Raw genomic sequence first — 25,578 nt, forward strand, 5'->3', positions numbered from 1 at the left:
CGTCCATCCATCCATCCATCCACCCATCCATCCATCCACTCACCTATCCATCCATCCTTCCGTCCATCCATCCATCCACCCATCCATCCATCCACTCACCTATCCATCCATCCATCTGTCCATCCATCCATCCACTCACCCACCCGTTTATCTATCTGCCGGTGTACCTCATCGCTCGTCTGCACAGACTGGAAGCCCTGCAGCTGGTGCTCTCCTGCTGTGCTTCTAGGTGCCTCCCACTTCTCACACCTGAAAACGTCCCTGTCGGTGCCTTTCAGAGCACGTCCTAGTCGTTCCCAGGAGCCAAAAGGCTGCAGAGCGGCTTCTTGGGTAGAGGGTATGATGTCCTCAAGGTCATCTCGGGCGGTTAGAGCAGTTTGTCCTCTCATTAAAGTCGACAGGGACTGGGGCCACTTTGGAGGTTATACTTCTTGAGGTTCCAGTATATTTTTTAAAACTGAAGAAACTTCAAACGGCAAAAACAGAGGAATATTTTCAAAGAGTTGTAGTGCCAGGTTGCTGTGCAGTTCCTAAGCTCGTTAGAGAAGTGATCACACATTAACTGATTGTACAGACAGTGCGACCTTGTAAGGATGGCAGGTTTTCAGTTGATTGATAAGCATCCTCTTGGGATGGTCCAATCAGCGCCCATCTATGGCCTCATCAAACGTCCCCTTCCTGAACCTGTGGTCTACCCGGGGGGGTTCTCCTGACCTCACCGGGGTGGGTCCTGGCCAGGTCTGGATGTGGCAAGTCTGCAGCGTTGTTTGAGGAGGGCTTCTGGATCCCTCGAGAAAGCTGCCATGTGTCATTGGATGGCCTTCGATGTTGTCCAAGGTCTGGAGGTCCCCTCTCTTATGTAAGACTCACAGCCATTAACGGTGTCCAGCTCTCTCCACCGCGTGTTTACTCAGCATTGCTCACGTGCCCCGCTCTGTCTGGCAGGGCGTGCCTCTGCCGAAGGGGTCTGTAATTTGGGATCAGAGGTCATAATCCATGCCTTGCTTCTGGTTTCACCGTTTGCCACCACCTCTCTCTGAGACGGTATTCTCATTATAAAATGATGTCGAGATTGTCCGCTGGGAAAATAGCATGGTATAAACTTAAAAAGAAAATCTCCTTTGGACCACCTAGCTCTTGCATGGCCACGTGTGGACAGCCAAATAAGAAAGGAAAATCTTAACTGTTTCGACAGTTGACCTTGCCCTAGTCGCGCACCAGTCCTAAGCGTGCGCTGACCTGGACCTCGAGGAGGTCGGCTTCCTTACGTTGCTGTAAGAGGCTTGACTTTGCAGCGTAGAGGTTGGCGGCTCCTGGAGACCCAGTCCTCTTACGCCCTTCGTGGGTCACCCCTCTCACCACGCTTCTGTGGCGGTCCCTTCACTTCAAGGGACCGAGACCCCTCGGATACTTGTGGCCGGGACTCTGCTGGGGGTGAGGCCGTGAGGGCCTGACCGCTCCCCTCCTCTCTCCGGGGGGTAGGGATCTTCTAACCGTTTGCTTCTCTCTGCACGTCTCTGTCCACACGTGGAGCTCTGGCCCTGTTCCAAGCCCCCCTTGATCCCCAAGCACCCCTAACCACGTCACACCTTCCTGGCTTTGTTGATGTTTTCTCTGCAGGAAATGTCCCCACTGTCACTGTCGTTGTCCCAAGAAACACCTATTTTTAAAGAAACCCCTGCGTGAGAAGGTCCCTCTCATAGGTATACAACAGAGATGTGTGCAGTGGCATTCGTGAGCGTTGTTTGTAATTGGGGAAAACGGGAGGTGTAGCGTTTCCATCAGGAGGGAACGTATAAACTACGTATTACACACGTACGCTGGGATGTGCCCACACCTGCGTACTAGTTATAAGGAGTCGGTTAAGCCCATGCGTCTCACCACGAAAAATCAAGGGGCAAAGCAATTCCTACGGTAAATCTAAATAGCACTCAGAACAAAGCCCATTTATGGGTAAATAAAAGTGGGAATTAAAAATAGATGAAAGTAGTTGATCTAAGTTTGTGAAGAAGTTGCCTTTCCTGGGACAGAGGGTGATGTGACTGAGATGGGTGGTCAGAAGGAAGTTCAGCCTCATCTAAGGTGCCCCACTTCTTTTTTCCTCAAAATATGCTTGAAGATGGAATGACTCATTATTCACCATGAGTGTTTCTGGGTCACGGGAACCTGCGCGTTGTCGTCTTACTCCCTGCACTTTTCTATAATGTAAAAGCCTCTCAAATAAACCACATTAAAATACTGTGCCTGGGCCGGCCCGGTGGCGCAAGCGGTTAAGTGCGCGCGCTCCGCTGCGGTGGCCCGGGGTTCGCTGGTTCGGATCCCGGGCGCGCACCGACGCACCGCTTGGTAAGCCATGCTGTGGCGGCGTCCCATATAAAGTGGAGGAAGATGGGCACGGATGTTAGCCCAGGGCCGTCTTCCTCAGCAAAAAAAGAGGAGGATTGGCGGATGTTAGCTCAGGGCTGATCTCCTCACAAAAAAAAAAAAAAAAAAAAAAATACTGTGCCTGGCTCGACAGTGGCGATGGCGGGCATGCGAGACAGATTGAGTGAAAGAAAAGATGTGTTCTAACAAATATTGACATCCTCAGTCACGGCCAACTGCAGACTGGTCCAGGGTCATCTGCACAGCACATGGGGGCCCTTCTTGACACTTTGTCCCCACAGAGGTGGCTTCATCGTGCCCCCCCCCCCTGAGCTTTTGCCCACTTTGTATGTTGGTCCTTCATTGCATTGATCCATCCCATCATGATGACTGTTCAGGCCGCTCTGCTCACCCAGATGGAGACCTCCACAGGGTGCGGACTCCATGTCTTAATTATATTTGCAACCCCACAGCCCAATTCCTGGTGTCCACTGGAATACCTTTCCAGTCTCTCCTTGCTGCCCTAGGTGATTGCCTCTCCCATAAGGGAAGCATCTGGATGGCACTCCGTATACTGAGGGCGGAGCCAGCAGGGGCTTCTCGGACTTGTAGCCCACAAAGTGATCATGTTGAAACTCTGCCTCTGCCCCGTTTTGATCTGCACCGACCCCAGGCATGACCACCATCGTTTTGGGGGTTGCCTGAGCCACGCCAACTATGTGGACCATTGGGGTTAACGGGTGGTGGCAGCCGTGGTACCCGGGTCAGTTCTTCAGGCTCGCCTGGAGATGCGTGAACTTAGCTAAGTGAGCGGTGTGGCTTGGCTGCATTCCCCCGGTGCTGGCTCTAAAGTGCATGTGTTTGGCTCCTGCAGAGACCCCCCTGACCTTAGCCGCTCAGCTGGACGACCCCGTGGAGGTGCTCAAAGCTCTCAGGAACGGCGGGGCTCACCTGGACTTCCGCGCCAAAGATGGGATGACGGCCCTGCACAAAGCCGCACGAGCCAGGAACCAAGTGGCCCTGAAGGTACATTCCGGAGCCCGTCTCACATGGGTGATGCCCCCTCCCCGTCTGATCCCCTGTGTCTACCCGGTCCCCCTTCCCCATCCCACAACGGCCACCAAGGCAACCCTGAATCGTGTTCTGACTGGACCTTGGAAGTGCCGTCTGGCTCTCCTGCCCTCTCTCCTTGGCTTTGTTGCTTTTAGAACTTACTGTTCACAAAAAGTCATCTGTCCCCTTCTGTTTCAGTCAAAGGGCTGGTATTTTCAGCCAGGAAGGCCAGTGCTCAAACCACCCCTCTCCGTGGGAGGAGGCTGCAGACCCAGCCCCCGGGCGTCAAGCCAGCCTCCCTGCTGCTGCTGCTGCAGGCCCGGGTCCTTGGAAGCCTGTGCCAGGGTGTGGATTTCACCACTCCTCTTCTCCCAACAGTGTCCCTTGCACATGGCTTACCTGCCCCAGCGCTGTCTGCGGAGCACCGGGAGAGGAGAGCGGGTGCCCCACGCCCGCTCTGTCAGGGCCGTGGCGAGGAGGGAGAGGGGACCCACTGCTGCGGGGTGATCCCCAAGACAGTGCTCCTTTCTAAAGTTGTGGATTTCTCGACTTCCTCTCGGCTGCCCCAAGTCGGGCAGCTTCCCCGGAGATCAAGTGTTGGTGACAATGCTTGCTGGTTTCGCCACCTTCAGGATGCACACCGCTAGTTTTATGTTGTATTTCTAGGTTGAATAGTTCACCTTTTCTCTTCTCTGCAAATATCGCCTTCTTTTTACTGCTCTCCACTATTAGCAAGGCACAGACAGGCCTCTCTGAGTACCCACGTCCACGTCTGCAGAATGCCTCCTCGTCTCCGGGGTGCATAAACGCATCCTGCCTGCCTGGGCACCATGTGCTATTTCGGGGCCAGAAACTTTCTTGTCTAAAGTTGGGAACTCCTTAGTTCTGGGAGGCCCAGGAAAAGCGCGGTGACCCGAGGGCTTGGTCAGCCTAGGCCGGGGGAGGGTGACCCTCATGCTTCTTTCTTGATTGATTCACTTGCTGCTACAGGGGTTGTGAGACCAATGACTACAGCGTTTGATTTCTTTTCTAGACCCTTTTAGAGCTCGGAGCCTCCCCGGATTACAAAGACAGTTACGGCCTCACGCCGCTGTATCACACTGCGATCGTGGGGGGCGACCCCTACTGCTGCGAGCTGCTCCTGCACGAGCACGCCGCCGTGTGCTGCAAGGACGAGAACGGCTGGCACGAGATCCACCAGGTGCGCTGACGTTCCCCCCGTGTCCCTGTGGACGGACCTCCCTCTGTCGTGTTATCTCCCGGGCAGGGCAGGGCAGGGCAGCCTGCAGGGCAGATCCGGCCTGCCGGTGTTGCGTTTGACCTGCACAGAGTTCTGAAATATTTGAATTAGTCACCAGCATTTAAAAACAGGGATATTTACCTAGAAACATACATTTCTGACTTGTCGGGAGAAATAGGGAGATGGAGCAAGCCTGTTGCGTTTCTGCACGGCATCAGTCGACTGGATTTGTGGGGTGAACGGCCCCTTTGTAGGAACCCTGAGCTCTCCAGGGCCCACCATCCTGGGTGCCCCGATAGAGCCTGGGACCAGGTGCTTTCCGAGCACAGGTGGCCCTGTGCGATGCTCGATTTCTGAGCGCGGGTAACCCAGTGCGACGCTCGGTTTCCATGCACAGGTCACGTGTTTCCCGGATCCCACCTGGCAACAGTCGGGTTGGGGGTGTGTCAGCTGCAGTCTTGGCAAGAAACAGAATCCACCTGATGTCTCAGATGAAGCGTCTTTAATGGACTGAGGGCGAGGAGAGGAAATTGTGTTTCCAGAAGCAGGGAGAGCTGGGGCCAAGGAGGAGGGAGCCCAGCGGGAGTTGTGTCGTGGAGGGATGCAGGGAAGAAATACCCCAGCCTTTCTCTTCTCCTGCTCTCCTATTGGCTGAGCTTTGGCAGAGCCAGCCAACCAGGGAGCCCGGTGGTGTAGGCGTTGAGGTCAGGGTCTCTGGGTGGAGGAGGGTGGACAGTGGGGCAGGGATATTGGCCCAGGAGGTCAGGGGGCGAGAGCCGGGACAGGAAGAGGCTCTGACCGTTCTCTCATGTTGCCTTTCCGTCGCAGTGACTCAGGCTACCTGTCTGTTTCCCTCCAGCACCATTAACTTACACACCTGCCCCATCTGAGTGGGGTCATGCACCCCACCCACCGTGGTCAGAGGGCCAAGCGTTGTGCTGACGTGCAGCAGGTGGGCCGTGGGGGTTCAGGCAGGCCCACCCCCACCTGGCCTTCCTTGTGCTTGGTCAGTTCTGATCATCAGCATCCCCACAGCCTGGAGAAGCGTCAGTTCCCCCCTGTGGTGTGAGCGGGGGGCTCTGCGAAGCTGCTCATGGCACCTACTTCCCTGGTGGGGGCCCTGGGAGGAGTGAGTAGTGGTGACTGCCCTCTGGGTCTCAGTTGGCTCATCTGTGAAGTGGGCGTCAGCAGGGCCTCCCATGCCCTTGGGCTGTAGGAAGGATCAAATGTCGTGCGCTCAGCCTTCTCTCTGCTCAGCCTCAGAGCCTGTAGTTTTTGTGCCCCTCAGTCCTGCCCCTTCCACATTCTGGCCCCCATGGCTACATGTCTGAGCTACTTCAGGTCTCTTTTCAAGAGGTCTTATTTCAAGAGGTCTCTTGGCCTGTCTACCCCTCACCTCTTCAGTGCATCTGACCAACTTCTTGACAGGTCTCTTCAGTCCTGTCCTTCCCTGGCTCTGGAACCCTCCGTGGCTCACCCGTGTCTGGCCCTCAGCCTCTCGCTTGGTCTTCACGATTTGCTTGACCAGGCCAAACTGGACGGCCTCCTGTTTTCCAGACGAGTCTGGCCTTCCTGCTTTGGTCTCTTTGCTGAAGCAATTGGACGTCACATCCTTGGCCCCTGGCTCTCCTGCAGGCCTTGAACAATCTGAAAGCCCTATGTAATGTTGGCGCATTTGCAAAGTCCATCCAAGATGAGGGCATTGACTGCTGGGCCATGGGTGTTATCGTCAGCATCTTCTGGGCCGGGGATGAGCTGCTCAGGGAATGAAGGGGTCGTAGGACCGAGCGCAGACCTTGTTAGTGACTGTGGCTCCAGGTCTCCAGGGCATCAGTGAAGAAAATGCTGGAAGGAGTCACCCCTCCCGCAGTGGGGTTGTCACTTGGCACCTGGCCGTCAGGCTGGAGGCTGTGGTCTTGCAATGGAGCTCCCCGCAGGCATGGCCAGTCCGGACACCGGCCTGGCCAAACGGGCTGGAGCTGCCCTCACACACTGAGAGCTGAAGGCATCCTGGGCCTGGAAGAGGCAGAGGGGTAGGGGCTCAAATCTCCCACCAGGCGTCTCTGGGAGAGACAGGTCTCTTCTTTATCCTGGGTGAGGACCCTCCTGCGCCACACGCCTTCCCTCTGGCTGCCTTTTAGGATTGGGGCAAAGTCACTTGGTTCTGAATTCCTACATCACAATGAGACGGAGCCAAAGGGCTCGATTAAGTCAGATGACTGAGTGAGCTCAGGGAAGATTCCAGAACCCCAAGACTCCATCCACCTCTAAGCGAATGCAAACTTAAGATCCTCTGGGGAGGCAGAGATTTATGTTTTCATTTAACTTTACATTTTTGAGACAGTAATGCATTTACATGGTTCCAAAACCCAAAGAAGATAAACTGAGCGGCCCCGTGCCCAGCCCTCTTGTGGAGCCATTGTTACTAGCTCTCTGTTCTCATCTGCAGGGTTTCTAAAGCAAAGACAAACATATCTAAGTACGTATTTTCATTTACCCGCACCATTTTCGTGTGCAAGGTAGCTTAGCACATCCTCTGCCCTTCCTCGGTCTTCTTACCTGACTCAGCCTGGAGATGGTTGGATCTACACATAGAGACGTCCTCGTCCTCGTCCTCCTGGTGTAGCTGACAGTTCCCTGGTGTGAAATGTCCACCATTCCATCTGGGCGAGGGCTCCCCACTCCCCACTAGCCCTTATTCAGCCACAGATGTCGCCTGCCGTGCGCAAGGACCTGCCAGGCGCGCCCGGTGTCCTGGACACTGAGGACACAGCAGTGAACAGAAGCGCCCCTCCCCCCTTGGGCCTTATGTCCAGTGGGGGAGCCTGAAGTGAGACAAATAAATTTAAAAAAATATTACAGACGCACACACACACATATACACACACAGACACACGCACTTGCACACATACAGCTCTGTGTATGTGCCCACGCACGTGCAACAGGCATGGCGTTGTTTCTCGTCTGCGTGCGAGGGTGCTTTCTGGGCTCAGGCAGTGACCAGGTGGGCATCCATGCCCTGGGGCGGGAAAGGGGTGACCCTGACCCCAGGTGGTGCTCAGTTCCTCTGCTCATCTCCCCTCTTAGCTGCTCTTGGCCGTCAGCTCCGTCGTGACCTTGTGAAAGCCAAGCCTGTCCTCATAGTATAAACCTGTCCAGGGTGTCGCAAGGGAAGAGTGTCAGACTGCTGGTGGTCCCCAAGGGGAATCCAGCCCTGTTGTGTGAGCAGGCTGCAGGGCCGTTCCAAGCTCCCAGGCGACCTGCTTGGAAGGAGCCAGTGCTCACGGCGTCAGTAAAAGTACAGGACGACGGAGGACCCGGGGTGAGGAGGCATGGTGACCTGAGGGCAGCACTGGGTGAATTCTGGGAGCCGTGAGCCCATGTGCTTCTTGTGTCTTTCGGGGTCTCTATGTAACACCTGTGGGCCCCAGGGTACAAGGCTGAGCTGTGTGTCCCCAACAAGACAGGGACAATGGGGTGTCCTCCCTGCACCTGTCCAGAGGAGGAGTTGGTCGAACATATCTCATTCTCAGCTCCACGTCTGAGGTTCCACACGTCCAAAGGAGGAGTTGGTCGAACATATCTCCTTCTCAGCTCCACGTCTGAGGTTCCACACGTCCAAAACCACCATTTAGTGACATGTCGGAGAGCAATCTCTCACGTCATCGGGAAAGGAGTGTTCAGGGAAGAGAAACATTAGTTCCAGGTTCCCTATGACGTGTGAGCCCTTTCAGGGCATGACAGAGGCTTTTCTTCGTCAGGAACAGCCACATGTGTGTTGGACCTGGAGAGCACCGGACTTCCTACATGTGAATGCCTGCATTGTTTTTTGTAGATTTGCCTGCCCTTTAGACATCACTGCTTTTGTTGTTTTGCAGAGTTTTCCCTTGATGAACTCCAAAAATGTGAATTCAGGTTGAATTGTCCTTCAGTGTGGAATTTGAGGGGGGTGCAGGGAGAGGTGTTGGCGCCTGAGGCGTGTTGGAGCATGAACGTGGGTGGTCACGGCATTTAGGCAGAGCCACATCCTCAGGGTGGCGGGGCCTGGACCTCAGTGACGATGCCAGGATGATGGTGACAGACTTCAGGCCTGCACTGTGCAGGTAGGAGTTTTATGGGCACATTTTGGCAGAATCCTGAGGGATGCTGCTTTTCTATATGCTGGAGCATCCACTCCTAAGCCCTTGTGTTACAATGTAGGTTTATCATTATTCAGGCATGGTGAGGCCAACCAGTAAGGAGATGGCTGCCATTGACAAGACGGTTTGTTACTCACAGATACCTAGAGGAGGGGACATGCCACGGAGGGCCACAGGGGGAAGCACCAGGGTCAGTCAGGGGGCAGAGGGAGATGGGGAAATGTGGGCAGGAGTCTTTACTGTGGTTTCCTCAGGAAGGAACAGGTGAGGCAGGGTAAACAGGCTGAGGGTTGGCCAGTTTGAGTAACTTCAGGGGACTTGGGGGCACTGGGGCTGTCCCTGGCTGTCTGGGACCTGCTCTGGGTGGTTAGGGCAGCGGGTGGTGGCCCCGAATGGAGAGCTCCATGGAGGAGGGGGCTGGAGGTGTGGGCTCTGGATAGGCTGGTTCATATTTGAAAGTTGTGCTCTTGGGTGAGTCCTTTACTCTCTAGGAATGAGCTTACCTAGGAGGGGCAGTCCCTCCAGCGTCATCAAGGCTCCAGACGCCAGAGCATTAGAAATACAGAAAATAGAGTTGATACAGCCCGAATGCAGCCGCAAGCCCCTCAGCTCGAGTAGCTCCCGTGTCCCAACTTGGGAGAGTTCTCAGAGCTCAGCTCTCTCCTGCTCCTGTCCCCTCTCTCCTCCTCCTCCCCTCCCTCCCCCAGCCAGCACACATCCCTTCACTGCCCAGTGGCCTGGCACAGGAATCCTACTTTCCTCGTCTAATGCACATGACAGTAGTGGCTGCCTCGCCTGTCTCTTGGGACGGCCATCCTGAGATAAGGGTGACTGTGTGTGTTGGGGTGTGTATTGGGGGGTGGGGGGGTTCTGGCAGCCACTTACTGCAGTGCTGGCTCTCCACCGTGATTTCTGGTCCCCGCATGTGCTGAGTTCCATCCCTGAGGCCCTGCACTTGGATTCAGAGTGTCACAGCACCAAAGCCACCCAGCCTCTTGGTCTCACGGCCCCCAGCCCCTGGCACCACCTTGGGATCCTGGAGGCGTTAACCCCCAGGCTTGCCTCCTGCTCCCCGCGGCACCCATCGAGATCCATCTGCTGCCCTCTAGTGATCGGTTTCTTTTTCACACGCGTCTGGGAAAGCCGTGTTCCTACTAAAGAACCCCGGTCATCCCAGTGAAGCGACGGAGGGCGGGTCCCGGCCTCCTGAACCTTGCTGTCTTCCTCTGCCGGTGCTGTGTCTGTCGATGAGGCGAAGGATGCAAGGTGCTTAGCAGAGCACGGTGGACCGTGCTGTCCTCCCCCTAAGTCATCAGCCTGCCTGTCGGAGCTGTAACACAGTCCTGATCTGCTTGGTTGGCACCATCTTTTTCCACCCTAGAGCCGCCCTGGCAGACACCTGCTTGTCTCCATTTCTAAGACAAGCTAAGAGGGCCCAGAGAGGGTGAGTAACTCGCCCAAGGCCACAGGGCGAGCAGCTGCCAGAGCTGGACTCACTCCCAGCTCGTCTCACACCGAAGCCTGGCCTTTATCCCGCCTCCAGGGCTTTCAAGCAGAAGCCGCCCCTAACGTGAAACGCATCAGTGGCAGGAGGACATAGAGGGGCAGGCGGGTTTTGCATGCAGCCAGTTGGGCCGTTTCTGGCTCTGCCCTCTCAGGAGAAGCACCTTGGAGTTCTGGGGTCTCCAGTCCTGCATTTACAGCGGGTCCCTCTGTTTAGGACCCAGGAGTGCGGACAGCGCCTTCCCAACCACCTGGCTCCTCACCCTGCGAGGGACCCCGAGCGCCCACAGCCAGGCCTGCCCACCGGTGTGGCAGGTGGCTTGGTCTGCTTTCTGTGGTTCCCCGAGCCTCTGCCTTCCTGGGCCTTACCCAAAGCCAGGTGTTCCGTTGCAAAGGGAGGCCTTCAGATCCAGCCCCTCCAGGCCGTGTGATTGGGGGTGCCCGCCCCCTGCAGGCCGACTTTGGAAGAGTGCTCTTTTGAACTCCTGCTCTCTGCAAACTGTCTTTAAAGTTATCATTCAAATTCCTAATCTGCTCAACATGGAAATAGTGGAAAATACAAAGAAGCGTAAAGAAGAATGCACGCAAATGTATTCCCACGACCCAAGAACATCGTGGGTCAGATTGGGGGGATTCACTTGGCAGTTTTAATTGCAAAGTACTGTCACTTCCACCTGTGCGTCTTCCCGGCACCCCAGCTCCCACCTGGGCACGGTGGTTTGGCTGTCTCAGGACTCGAGTGTATGTTACTGGTGAGGTCGAGGGCTCTGGAGAGGACGGCCATCCACCTTGGCGAAGGACCTTGACCCCCTGTTTCCATGCACCTTGTGACTGGCCCACAGGGGAGTCTCACTCCTTTCCTCCCCATCTGAGTTTGTCCGACTCTGTTTTGGGGTGAGCGGGATTCCCTCCTCACGCTGTCATGAGTGTGTTCTGCTCCAGGTGTCATGCAGCCCGGGGTTGAAAACATGCCTCAATGTTGCCTGGGTCACCTGAGCAGGTGACTTACCCTCTCTGAGCTTGTCTGCTAATCTCTGAAATTGGCTGAGCAGTAATTCATAGGGCCCTGGAGACAGTTAAATGAAGAAACTCACGTGAAGCACTTACCATAGTGCCCAGTATCTAGTAAGTGCTCCATAAACGCTGGCCACACTCCCGTCATCATCACTGTCACTGTTATCTGGCCACTTTGTCACTAAGAAATAATACCTGACAGAGATCCCCTAACCAAATTGCTCACAGGCCTTAATAGAGATCTCATTTGATTTCCATAGCAATTCCGTGAAGGATGTTTTATCGTGTTATCTTAATTTTATTGTTGGTTGCTATTTATTGTTTATCAGTTTTAAATTAGGAGTTTTAACCTTAGAGAAATTACACAGTTTTGGGCTATGGCTCCCTCCCCTTCTTCATCCGCACCAGGCTCCCCCAGCTCACTCTCAGCTCTTGGCTCCGAGTCCTTGGAGCTTTCGCTAAACTCTCACAGTGAGGGAACTATGAGGCTCCCCGATGGCGCTCACGGTATGGAGTAGTTCCAGGTCTGTCTGTGTGGGTGCCCACGCGCGTGACTGTCTTCACGGGACTCCCAGCCCCACGAGCGCACGGCCGTGGGTGCCCCTGGCTCTGTCCCTGAGTATCATATGTGCTCCTGTAGGAGGGTTGGCTGAATAACAGCGTGGCTGACACAGTGTGGACTCTGGTCTTCTTCTTTTAAGTCAGGGTTTTCCTAGTGCACCAGGGTGACCACTGGGCACGTGGTGTCCACCGTGTCCAAGGCTGAGCTGCACACCCTGTCCAGGTAAGCAGGGACCAACGTGAACATAAACTTGGATGGAGAGCGCCCACAAGGAGTGGCTAACTCTAATCAGAGCGGGTGGGAGGGCTTCCTGCAGAACGGGGCATCCAAGCCAGGCTGTGATGATGGGCAGGTGCCATCTCAGCAACGGCATCGCTGGCTTCCTGGTATGGGAGCGTCATGAATGGACCTGGAGATGGCATTTCCTCAGCACCTGCCTGGGCACAGTCCATGGCTGTCAGCATGGGGACCTCAGAACCTTGGCGAGCCTTGCCGTGGATGCAAGAGGGAATGGTTATCTGCACCTTTACAGATGACGACCCCCAGGTCTGAGAGTCTGGGGTGGAAGGACCAGAGCTTGGGAGCGCCCCCTCCCTGGCTGTCGTTGTTGCTCCAGACCCAGTGCTCCGGCTCCCACCCCACACTGTGAGCAGCCAAGCCCCTGGGGCCCCAGGGGTTGGAACTGCGGGATGGAGACACGCCCTGCTTTGGGGGTCTGCTCCGTCCTGACCCGGGAGATCAGATCTGTATCCTGTGCCCCCATCCCTCCCAGATGAGGAAGGTTCCCTTTGGAGAAATAAGCGAGGCATCCTTTCACTGTGGGCCTCCAGAGGGGTTGAGGACCACAAAGCCGCTGTCTTTCCAATCAGCCCTGACTCTTGGGGCCTAGGGGAGTGGAGGCGCCGGGAGGAGAGGGGACGGGTGAAGATCTCGAGACCAAGATGTCAGAGAGGCCACCTCTCCCCTTCGTCAGAGCCTGTGTTCTGCTGTAATGATGAAGTGACACCTCCAAGAAACCTCTCATGTCCAGAAGAATCATGCTGTAAAAGCACCCGGCTCCATGGGGAAAGTGGGCAGAAGCCATAGCCTTAGAAGACAAAACACGGTTATCTTTCTTTTGGAAGTCTTTGCGTGATGTCTTTTGTATGTCACATTTCAGTCTGAAACTCAAAAATTAGTTGACGCGAACTGATCATATTGGTTTGTTCGGGCTGCCATAACAACGTCCCACAGACCAGGGGGCTTAAACCACAGACGCTTATTTTCTCAACGTCCTGGATGCTGGACGTCTGAGATCCAGGTGTGGGCAGGGCTGGTTCCTCCTGAGGCCTCTCTCCTTGGTGTGTAGACGGCCATCTTCTCCCTGTGTCCTCACGTGGTCACCCCTCTGTGTGTGTCTGTATCCTGATCTCCTCTTCTTATAAGGACCCCAGTCATATGAAATTAAGGCCCACCCTAGTGACCTCATTTCACCTTATTCACCCCTTTAAAGGCACTTTCTCCAAATACAGCCACATTCTGGCGGTTAGGATTTCAACATAGGAGTTTAGGGGACACAATTGAAGCCATCACACTGATCCAAACAGAACTAGCCACTTTCTGGTTGGCGCCGCAGTCCACACACTCATTCACATGGCTCCCCATCTCCCCATTGGGCGGCAGCAAGACCACGACTGGCCTTTGAAAACCACAGAACGCAGGGCCACCGGGCAGCTGTTGGCTTAGGTCGAGCAAGGCGTGTTTGCACGTGTTTGGGCAAGAGATTATCTCTGTATTGACGGGCAGCTCACTTCCTGACCAAGTTAGAGCTGAAATGATGTGCATATCGTTTTTAAACTGTTGGGCTGTGAGATCTCCAGCTCACGTTATAAGCACATGCTGTAGGAGAAGCGCCCACGTGTGGTGTGGACTGAAATAATTTTGTCCATGGCACAGAACCAAGCAGAAACATTCGCTGCTCGTCTGCGATGAACTCATCATTGTTCCAATTGCATTGCACAGCCCCGGGGGGCGCTGTGCCGCTTGCTGTGCATTTAGGCTTGTAGATTTATCACAGCAGGTGTCCAGCAGGTGGCAGTAAAGTACTTGAAGGAGAGAGCACTCTTTTCCCTAATTCACACCCAATTCTGTGGTTGGCCAGTGGTGGGGCGGATGCTCGGCATAGCTGGGGTGAACCCCAGATCTTGTGAGGAGCCTTCTCCAAATGCACGTGCCCGGGAGATTCGCAGGTGTAGATGTGAGGTGGAGCCCCGCACACGTGCATTTTCCAAAAAGCATCTTAGAAAAATGGTTAAGATACATGAGTTTAAGGGGCGCTGTTCTGTCTTACATTCCAGTTACTCTCTGACCTCTGTCAACCCTTTTAAGCTGTCTCCCAATGGCCAGAAACCACAACACTCAAAAAAAAGGAGAAAAGGTCAGCCTGGCTTATCTTGGGGGAGGACAAATTTCTTCCTTTGGTAAGCTTTGAGCGTTGCGTCAAGCAAGTACTAATTTCTCTTTTTAAATTGTAAACGACTGTTTCAGTTTCGAACCTACGGAAGAGTTACAAGACCAGTTCAAAGAGCTCCACATCCGCTTCACTCGGAGACCGTGTTTGAGCTTTGCCAAGTATCCCAGTAAGGTCCCTTATAGTAAAAGGATCCGACCTGGGACCCCGGATTGGACCCTCGGATCTGGGAGAGTTCATCAATCTTCCTTTGATTCTCATGGGACCTTTGAAGCTTACGGGGCAGTCATCTTGGGGGCTGTCTCTCAGTTTGGGTTTCTTCATTGTTTCCTCATGATGAGAGCCAGGCTGTGTTCCCACCACTGCGTCCTCAGGTGGCCCTGGTGACCGTTGGCCAGTTACCGGTGATGTTCACCCACTCTGACCCCCTGATCAGGGGGGGTCTGCCAGATTTCCCCACCGTCATTTCTCTTTTCCCCTTTGTAATTAGTAAGTATTTTGTGGGATCTTTGAGATGATGTAAAACCCCGCTCGTCCTCCCCATTCGCCTGCCAGCTTCAGCACCCATGGTGTTTCTTGCCTGAATTCATTATTACTATCACGGTTGCTAAATGGGGATTTTCCACTCCCATCCTTGCTTCTACGCTTATTAGTTGGCTTTCTGGTGTCCGGAAGAGCACTCTCTTCTTGTTTATTCATTCATTCATTCATGTATCACACTGTGGCTGCGTGGATTTCTATTTATTCAACAGGTAATGATCTGTTACTGATGTCCCCCTTTTGGCCAATGGGAACCCCTTGGGGATGGCTCCTTTGTCCTTTGGACGCATCCCCATCATCTTTTGAGCACTTCTTTCCTTGTGGCTCAACAAGGTATTCCCAGCTCATCTTGTTCTTTTCCTGCCTCAGCCCTGGAATCAGCTGTTTCTGCAGGGAGCCCTGGTTCTTTTGAGCACAGAATGGTATTTAGAACCCCTGATCCGGGTGTCAGGTGTGCTCACTGCTACCGGGCCCTCAGGAGGGAGAGATAGGGTCGTATGTGCACGTATACACATGCACATACACATTTCCACTTTCACTTCTGTCTATACTGAAAACCGTGTGTTCACAGGAATTCCTCCCATTCCAGTGCAACCCCGCCCAGTTTATTCTAGTTTTCTCCCGCACCACTTGAGTAACTCCCTTCTTCGCCAGTGAGAAGCTGGCTCCCATTTTCTTTCGTTTATTTGCTTGTTGCTCAGCCGTCTGAATGGAGCCAGTCGGCTGACCCATCCAGCCACCATCTCCCTCGGGTTCTACGCACCCTCCCCTCTTCTTCAGCAGGCGCAACCTCTGTCATGTAACAACCAGGGGGTTAGAAGGAGAGCCGAGAGCAAAGGTGATCTTTTGAAGAAGCGAATGGTAGCATTTAAGATTGTGGGATTCTGGGAAATTTTGTTCTTGTTTTAGAGCTTTGACGGATTTCCTGGCTTTGTTTGTTTTAAACAATCGGCGTGGAGAAGGAAGAATAGAGTGGGAAGGAAGCCGTGTGTCTGCTCAGCATTAGTGGCTCTGTTTTGTCTCTTGGCACTGGTCACATTGTGACCCTTGGTGAGGAGGAGGTGTCACCGTCCCACTGAGGTCATGGAAAGTCTCGTCAATTCACACTAGCTGGGGGAAGGGAACAAGGAGTCTGGGCGGGCTGTGCGGTGTTTTTACGGTCATGCCGTTTGCTTCTCGGCTGACAGGAGAGCAGTTAAGCTAAGCTGTAACCCAGTCTTGCCTCCCAGCAGTCCTGCGGGGACAGCTGGTGAACCAGGGCTCCATCAGTTTAAGGAACAAAAATCCCAACTCCAACTGGTTTAAGGGGAAGATAAAAATTATGCCTCATCTTTATGTCCTGAAAAATCCATGCATAGTTGTAGCTTCGAGGGGCTCACACAGCATCGTCTTGGCTGTGAGCGTGTGTGTGTGTGTGTGTGTCTGTGTCTATGTGTGTGTGTGTCTTTGCCTCCGTGTCCCTCTCTCTGCTCTCCTCTTACTTCGCTCCCATGCGCCCCTTCTTCTGCATTGGTGGGCCCCAGCAGCTCTGGGGGACAGTAATTTTTCTGCTGGCCGTCCTGGAAGAAAGTTACAACTTCGCTTTCCCAGTCCTTCTGACAGACGTTCCAGCCTCGGGTCCTCCCTGGCCTCTCGGGTTACACGGGCAGCCCCAGCCCATGCCTGTGGCCAGGAGATGGAATATGCTGACTGCTCAGGCCCATGTCCTGTGTCCCCTGCAGGAGTGGGGTGGGGTGGGCCCCCCTAGACCTCTGAACGTGGGGTTGGGGTGGTCCCCAAAAGAAAATGCAGGCGCTGTTGCTCCAAGATGGGAAAGTGGGGCTGGGCGGGTAAACGCAACGATATCTACCGAAGGATGTGCTCCATAAATTAATGAGATTATTCTATGGTAAGCACAGTGATTGTAAGTGGACGTTTCTCAGGTTTTTTTTTAAGCTCATCCAATTAATAGTTTCAGTATCTCTGCTGTCATCTCTCCTCACTGTTAATTGGCGAGATGTGGTGCTTTCTCGTACACACTGCAGAGGTGAAGTCCCCTCAATCTGTCTCAATGATCAGAGACGCGTGATTAACGAGAGCCCCTTCCGCTGGCTACTGTGTGGCCCGGCCTGACACCCGGCAGCTGCCAGCCCTGGCGTGGCTGTTTTGTCCCCACCCTCGTGGTGAGGAGTGTTAGGACCCCCATTTCCCAGCCTTTTGTGTCTCCCCATCCAGGTTACCGCCCCGTCATGGGGAGAACAGTGGTTCTCAGGTCTTCCTTGCTGCCCATCGCTGGCCACACGCTGGCCTTTCCCAAGGAGCCAGGACATGCTGGTGGATGGGGTGGGGGGTTAGTCGGATCTGACCTGCTGCCGAGGGTCAAGGGCTGCCCTGGCATGGAGCGTTGTACACTGGCCCCTCTGCCCGAGCTGGACAGCAGCACCCAGGTCCCAGCGTGGGCTCCTTGCTCCCTGTGGGTGGGGTGGGGAGGGGCTGGCCTGGCGCTGAGCATCGCTCAAGGCCCTTTGGGTCCTTATCGCACGTGATTCTCATAAGAACCCTGCAAGGAGTATGGTTTCTGTTTACACGTGAAGACATAGGCTCAAGGTGAAAGTTCTGACAAATAGGTCTGTGACTTGAGTCCAGATCAGTTTGACCCCAGAGCCCTGTTGGTTCATATGTTGCACACATCACCCCCTAGAAGGGCTCGGAAAGGGGTGAATCACTGTGGGCTGCCTCCTGCCCCCTCCTCAGGGGACGGGTTGTATCTTAACACAGTAGCGGGGCTGCCTCTTGCCTGGAGGAGGACAGGTGTGGGCTCCCTTCCCCAGACACATGGGGGTGTCCGCGCCCTCCTGGCCATTCTCACGCCTCCTCTTGGGGGTCGGGGGAGCTTGGATAAACAAAGCCAGGGGTGGAGCGTCCTGGTTTCATTTCCTGGGGCTGGTCACCGAGGCCAGGGGGAAAGACAACTGTGTCTCTCTGGGCCTCTAGGTCCCAGGTCCGAATGGAAGGAGCTGTAGGGCCCCTTCGCAGATCCCCGTCAAGTCCCTCAAGCCCGTCACGAGCTCCTTCTCCCCGCTCCCCGCAGGGGTCTAGCAGCCCCCGGAGGCCGGGGGCACGGCGGGTGCAGATGCGTTTTGGGCCCGGGTCCGGGACGCGGGTGGGCGTGGTCTGCCGCACCATCGGGCCTGGGAGGTGGCTGAGCGGCGGGAGCTCGGTGAGTCGCGTGTGGTGCCTGGTTCACGCGCGGACTCTCTTTCAGGCCTGCAGGTACGGACACGTGCAGCACCTAGAACACCTGCTCTTCTACGGGGCGGACATGGGCGCCCAGAACGCCTCGGGGAACACCGCCCTGCACATCTGCGCCCTCTACAACCAGGTCAGTGCTGAGCGCCCACCACAGCCGTGCGGGGCCGGGGGCTGAGCTGAGTGCTCTGCAGAGCGGGTGTCCTAGCTCGGGTGCCCCAAAGTCCCACAGACGGGCGGCTTGAACAACAGACACTTATCTCTTGAGGTCGTGGAGGCTGGACCAAGACAAAGGTACTGGCCCATCTGGTTCCTGCCAAAGGCTCTCGTCCTGGCTTACAGACGACCGCCTTCTCGCTGTGTCCTCTCCTGGTGTCTCTCCTATAGGGACACTAACCCTGTCAGATCAGGGCCCCACCCTCATGACCTTGTTTGACCTTAATTACCTCCTAAAGAGGTAATTCCGAATACCATCACTTTGGGGGTTGGGACTTCAGTGTATGAATCTGGGGAACGTTCAGTCCACAGCAGGGCGTGATCCTCATTTGCTTCTTTGGTGAGAACGTCATCCCTATTGTAGAAGAGAGGGAACCGAGTCACAGGGAAGAAACTCCAAGGGCCCTCCAACACGCTGACCACTTTGCAGAAAATAAATAAGGAGCTGGGGATCCTCTCTATAGCTGGGGGTCCAGACTCTGCTCAGGTACGGTGTCTCAGGCCTCCCCACAGTGGGTCTCTGCCGGGGTGTAGAGAGGCAGATTGGAGCCGTGAGATGGCGAAGAGTGTAGCCAATTGAGCCCCCAAGATAGTCATGGTACTCGCCAGACTTGGATGGGACCACCACATAGCAACGGCAAGCCTTCACCACCACCGCATGTGCAAACCTGCCTCCGCTGGGCTTTTTCTTTTAATTGTGGTCAAATATATACATAAAAAAATTTACCGTCTTAACCATTTTTAAGGACACAGTTCAGTGGCATTAGGTACATTCACACTTTTGTGCAACCATCACCACTATCCGTCCCCAGAACTTCTTCATCTTCCCAAACTGAAATTCTGTCCACATTAAACACTGACTCCCATCCCCCTCCCGCAACCCCTGGCACCCACCATCCTACTGTCGGTCTCTGTGAATTTGACTCCTCCGGGACCTTACATGAGTGGAATCGCACAGTATTTGTCCTTTTGTGACTGGCTTATTTCACTCGGCATAATGTCCTCAAGGGTCATCCACGTTGTAGCAGGTGTCAGGATTTCCTTCCTTTTTAAGGCTAAATAATATTCTGTGGTATTGATGGCCCACATTTTGTGTATCCATTCGTCCGTCCATGGACGGGTTGCCTCCACCTTTTGGCTGCTGTGAATATGCTGCTGTGAACGTGGTGTGCAAATACCTCTTCGAGACCTGCTTTCACGTGTTCCAGAGACACACCCACAGGTGGACCCTCGATGTGAACAATCAAATAAAGCACACGCTCTTCTGCGTAAGACAGATCATGAAAAGTATGTAAAGACGTGTTTGGGAAGCACTGGGGGACGTGGGGTGTGACCCCTACGTGGCAGGGGGCAGCACCCCTGCACAGTGTGTGCCCTGTGCTGTGTATGGGGGTGTCAAACGGGACGGCTGCTGGTCCCACCGAGAGGGGGCAGTGGTGAGGGCTGAAGGCGGCGGGGAGGCCTGTGGAGAAGGGGAGAGAGCGGGGCTGGCAGGGATGGGGGTTGCAGGCGCTGCTGCAAGGGCGGGGTGGTGTCCCTTCCTGGTGCTGGAGGTCCAGGTAACTCCTGGCGTCACTGTTGAAGGTCTTCCCCGCCCCTTCTTTCCTTTATTCCTCTCCTGCTCTGATTTCAGGGACTCTCAGGTCTGGAGGGTGGTGGGGTGTGTGTGCCATACTGAGCAGATGAGCAATATGGGGGTGCCGGGGATCTACTACCTGGAGGAACAGAGGGGAGCTCATGGATTAGGGTATCTGCTGGCCCACAAGCTGTGTGCACTTTGCTAGTCCTCTCTCTGCCATGAGCATTATGTTCCCCATCTGAAGCAATGATTCCGTCTTTTTGGGTGAAATCTCCAGCCTTTGCCTACAGCCAAAGTCTCTTCCCTGCCCACTCCATTGCCACTCCCCAGCCGAGGCCACTCCCGCCACTCTGAAGTGCCGCTTTGCTTCTAGCTATTAAATTCTTCTGGATTCTTTGATCTGGAAAATTCTTCTGCATCCTTGAAGACCCAACTCAGATATCCCGCTCTCAGTCAAGCCTTCCCTTGCTGAGCCCCTGATAGAGTTAGTTGTAGTTTTTGCTCTGCAGCCCTTTGCAAGACAGTTGGGTGCACTGCCCAGGACAAGGCCATTATTATGCTTTACCTGTTTTCCCTGCTGCCTTCCCCTCCCCCTTGGACCCGCCTCTCAAGGGCGTAAACCACCATCTTTCAGGGTCTCCCCTGTGCCTGGCAGGGGAGCAGCTCAGCCCCATGGACTTGGATTAGCATTTCAGCTGGGCTTCAAGGAGTATTTGACAGAGATGCGGGCTTCCTCCTTCATGAAAGCACATCGATGGGATTGGCCTGCATCTGGGGCCCTACGTGCTCCCAGGCACTGGGATGTGGGAACCACTCTGAGCATCGAGACTCCTTGCTCAGCTGCATTAGGAAAATACACGTCGTGAAGCTTGGCTTCGGCTGGTAAAACATCTGTGCCAACATGTGCTTCTTAATTGCTGCCTTAGAGGACAAAAACGTTCCTTAATTTTCCCCAGTAGATTTCAAGCATATTTTATCATGGAAAAAAAACCCAGGAAAAACGTGTTTTCTGTCACTAGAAATAATTGTGGACAAGACAGTCTTTGAAAGTGTTGGTGGCTTTTTTATTAGAAAAGGTGCAAACATTTTGGTAGTCTGTATTCTGAGTTATCCATGGGGCTGGGGTGACTGGTGTCGCTCTGCATGCTCTGCGTTTGTCCCCACCTCTCAGCTGATGGGTCTGGGAGGACCCAGATCTGGCCAGGGCTCTTGGGAAAGCCCCTCCCCCATGTGCCTTAGGCTAGAAGAGAAGTCAGCACACTTTCCTGTAAGGGGCCAGTTAGTAAATATTTTCGGCTCTGCAGGCCATGTGGACTTGGTCACAGCCACTCAGCTCTGCCATTGCAGGATGAACCAAGCCACAGACAACATGTATGAATGAGTGTGGCTGGGTGCCAATAAAACTTTATTTACAAAACAAGCGGAGGGCCATGGTTTGCCAAGCCTGGGCACAGAAGGCTGTGTCTACGCCCTCTCCAGACCTAAGTTATGGGCACGCTCCCAGCTCCAGGGCCCAGCCTGGAGCTTCCTCTTAGCGTGCCAGGGAGCCTCTGTAGGTGGTGAGAGCTGTCCCCTCTCTGGGGTCTGGGCTCATCACCGGCAGCTGCTGCTCCGGCTCCAGCCATATGTCCCTCCTCTGCGGCATGGGTAGAAACCCCTTAGGCGGCACCACCTGTTTTGGACTCCTTGCCTTGCGTTACCTCCCAGGGGCCATTGTGGAGGGTCACAGGCTCTGGGCTTGGTGGCCCTGCAGCCCCTGGACACCACGTCCCGTTGGGAAGTCAGCGAGGGCTCTAGGATCCAGCCTCGTGAATCGCTCGCGCCCCTCCCTGGGATGCTAGTGTGATCTTTAATCTCCTCTCTCAGCCCTCCCCTAACCGTTGGCGTGTCTCACTGATGTCGTAAGAAAAGCCAATCCAGACCACAGTGCAGAGAGGCGCGCTCCGTACGCACATTCTCCGGGCCTGTGATGAACCATCCGGGAGGAATGAAGGTCCCCACCTTTAGTCTAGCTCGCCCCGCACATCGGACTTAACCCAACGCCCTGTCCCCCCTGCCCGTGTTACCAACGCACTGAGCTCTTCCCTGTCCCCGGCTCCTTCTTCTACACACGTGCGATGCTCGCGGCTGCATCAGGCCAGGCTCGGTGCAGACAAGAGAAAACACTCAGCAGCTTTAAGCAGAAAGGGGTCTCATACAGGGCACACATTCAGGGCACTCTGGGGAATAGTGTGGAAAAATAGACTGTCCCAGGGGTGGGGACACAGTGCCTTCGAGTCAGGACAGGATTCAGGGAAAGGAGCCAGGAAGCAGCCTCAGTGAAGGGGGGTTGCAGTGTGAGGAGACATGGAGCCTGGGTTCCAGGTGATCTAAAGCATTACCTTGCTGTGTTGTCTTGGGCAACCCACTGTCTCTCTTGGCCTCTGAAATCCCTCATCTGTAATGTAGGGGTAATTATAACTCTCAGGGCTGCTAAGAGGCCTGCAAGAGAAAGCAGACATATGGAATGCACGGCACACGGTAGATGCTCAGTAAATAGTGGCTATAATGGTGGTAATGATGGTGGTGATGATGATGGTGATGGTGATGCTGATGGTGGTGATGGTGGTGGTGATGATGGTGATGGTGGTGATGATGGTGATGTGGTGGTGATGGTCATGGTGATGATGACGGTGATGATGATGGTGGTGTTGGTGATGATGATGGTGGTGATGGTGGTGATGATGGTGGTGATGGTGATGATGGTGGTGATGGTGATGGTGATGGTGGTGATGATGGTGATGTGGTGGTGATGGTCATGGTGATGATGATGGTGATGATGATGATGATGGTGGTGTTGGTGCTGGTGGTGATGATGATGGTGATGGTGGTGATGGTGATGTGGTGATGACTGTGATGGTGATGATGGTGATGATAATGATGGTGACAGTCATGATGCTGATGCTGCTGATGCTGGTGGTACTGCTACTGCTGCTAACTTGCCTTACCAAGCCTCTCCTTAATAAATCTAAAAGCATCTAGGTTATGGATAGATGTGTGTGTTTTATCAATTTTAGGCAGGCCTCATCTGCACCCTTCTAATAAAACACACTGTGATGGGAATATTATCTCTTCTTCTCTTATGAAATCAACTCATTAGGGCTTTGATTGTAAGCAGCAAATCTTGTCTAATCTGCCGACTCCCTCAGCCTCTTGCTGACTTTCCAGGAGCCCCAGGGGGAGGGACACAGCCTGGTGTTTGTTTTTCTGCCTTGGATAATGAAGGGAGGGAGGGAGTTTTAAATATCCGAGTTTGCTAGGCCAGGCCAATTTGTCTGGAAGATAAAAAATAAACCTGCTTCTCTGGAGCAAGCCTCTGGAGTCTAGTGAGAGGCAAGGTACGGAGAGACAGGCTGTGTGCTGTTTGTGTCTCTGTGCCCTTTCCGGCATCCCACGGAGCACTTGTCTGCACGGTGGCTGCCTCCACGGGGGCTGACACAGGGCTAATAACCCTCCCGAGCATGAGGATGTGCATCTCACTGGATGGAAGGCGTCCACACGGTCTTTCCCTTTATATCCCTCCAATGAGCGTTTGGGAGCCTCTGTTGGTGTCATTCCCTTATACGGGTCAGGAGAGCAAGGCTTGGTCCAGAGCAGCCCAGCTAGTAAATGGCAAAGCCGGGCTTCCAACCCCATCCTATATTTCTTCTTCCCCAGGCTGCGGAGACACGTGCCAGTCACGCCTTGGTGGGGGCGGGGACGGGGCTCACCAGGCACAAGTCATGTGTGGGGTGTGGTCTTTGGGGTGCAGCCCTTCAAGGGAGGCTGGTCTGGGGGCCAGGTTCCCACCCACTGTGGTGACATCACATCCCAGCTCCATTCTTTCCCTTTTATTGACTGCCTGCGTCTTAGCTCTTCCTGGGTTTATGTCTACCTAGACAGGCTCGTTTCGGAGGATAATTTAAACTGGAAACGAATTCCTGACTTCTGATTTGGAGTATTCAGTAATTCATGTCTGTGCCATTTAAGCAAAGATGGCCTCTCTGCAGGGAAATGAAAGCACGGGGTGGCACTTGGCAATCGGAGTCAAATCCTGGCTGCAACACCCACCGGGGAATTTCGGGCAAACCAGCGGCCAGCGTCTGTATTGACCTCTCCTCCTCTCATCGTGCCCGCTTGCTGATGCAGAGACCCCTCTGTCATCTTTCTCTGAGGGCTCCCTGAGTGCACATGCGCCTCCTTCGGCCCGTCTTCACTGCTAAGCTCAGGAGATTGCTGCTCCCTCAGCCTCCACGGTCCCTCTCGTTTACTCAGCAACACAGCCCGGCCAGACTTCCATCCCACCTCCCTCGGGGCAGCTGGCCACCCCCACGGGACATTGCCGTGGTCACGCCTCTCTCCCCATCCAGCTTAACCGCTCAGTGGTATCTTCTCTTGGCGTCCATGCTGCACACTCCTGTTGCTCAAATTCTCCCCCACGGTGACCTCAGGCCGGCCTGTCTGTGTCCTTCTAAAGACACCGAGGGCCCCCGTCAGCATGTGCCCACTCACCTCTCCCCGAGCTGTGGCAGCGACATCCACCGCCAGGCTGACGTCCCCCATGGAGACCGCGGAGGTGGCTCCAAGTCAACCGCCCCTCCCCCTTGTGTAAATGGCGCCCTTCTCTCCGTGGCTCCAGCCTGAAATCCAGGCTGCCCCCCTGTTCCTCACGATCCCTCCTGTCCCAGGTCTGGTGTCTCCCGAGGCCACCCCCTACTGTCCCCTCCACTGCTCCCATCCTTGCCCAGGCCTCTGGCATCTTTCCCTGGACGGCTGCATTCACCGCCCAGCGGTCTCCTGCTTTCCAGGCTTTCTTCCCTCTGCTCCACTTTCCACAGAACACCGGAGTGGCTTTGTGTTCCCCCGTGATGAAAACCCCCTTCCCGTGAACCCGAAGGCCCTTGTCCCCCGTCCAGCTCGTCTCCTGCCCCCCTCGCCCAGCTTCCTGCAGCCCAGCCCCAGCCTTCACACCTGTTACTCCCTCTGCTGAGAATGCTAACCCCCCGTTGTCACACGGCTCTTTTCTCATCGCGGAGGCTCGACTCAGAGGCCACCTCCTCCGAGAGGCCTTCCCTGACCACCTGCCCTCACTCTCTTTCCATCGCATGACCCTCTTTTGTCTTTTGTACGGCGCACTGTGTCTCCAGGGGCCAGGACAGTACCTGGTGGGGTCGACGCTCCGTATCGACTCATTGCTCAAGCGACTCAAGCGAATGAAGACGCTTTCTGGGTCTGCGTCTTCATGTATGAAATGGAAATGATGGGGCCTGGGCTCCCGCGGGGAGTGGTGACCCAGAAGGATGGCGTGCCTCACCGGGCACAGGGCCAGCCTCAGAGATGCTCGGGGACGGAGGAGGGAAGTGTTAAGCAAGTTAAGAAGAGAAGCGTTGTTAAGGGAAGTGTCTCCGAAAAGTCATGCCGAGAAGATAATTGGCAGTGAAACTGATCTTGCTGATGCTGTGGCCCTCAAAAAATGCAGATTGCTTCTATATCTATGCTCGGTTGACTTATTTCAAAGGATGAAGACACACCTCAGAGTATCGTATAAGATTCTCTTCAGAAGGGAACTCAGGCTGCTGGCAGCCGTGCCGAGGAGCAGGCAGGCTCCTCCTTAGCGGCTCCTCCGGGTCACAGCTTTTCATTTTTCACCGTTGTTGAAGCCGCAGTTTTTCG

The 25,578-nt window shown here is 54.7% G+C and overlaps 1 protein-coding gene across 1 annotated transcript in view; it reads left to right on the top strand.

Moving 5' to 3' along the window:
* SHANK2 (SH3 and multiple ankyrin repeat domains 2) overlaps positions 1–25,578 on the top strand; it is a 572,646-nt gene that overhangs the window by 127,170 nt on the left and 419,898 nt on the right. Inside the window, exons 6-8 of the mRNA XM_058526174.1 lie at positions 3,239–3,390; positions 4,451–4,618; positions 18,109–18,225. Of these exons, the coding sequence (XP_058382157.1) occupies positions 3,239–3,390; positions 4,451–4,618; positions 18,109–18,225 (437 nt within the window). The remainder of the gene's footprint in view (positions 1–3,238; positions 3,391–4,450; positions 4,619–18,108; positions 18,226–25,578) is intronic.

This window comes from Diceros bicornis, chromosome 31, assembly GCF_020826845.1.
Source record: "Diceros bicornis minor isolate mBicDic1 chromosome 31, mDicBic1.mat.cur, whole genome shotgun sequence".
In the NCBI taxonomy this organism is placed as follows: domain Eukaryota; kingdom Metazoa; phylum Chordata; class Mammalia; order Perissodactyla; family Rhinocerotidae; genus Diceros; species Diceros bicornis.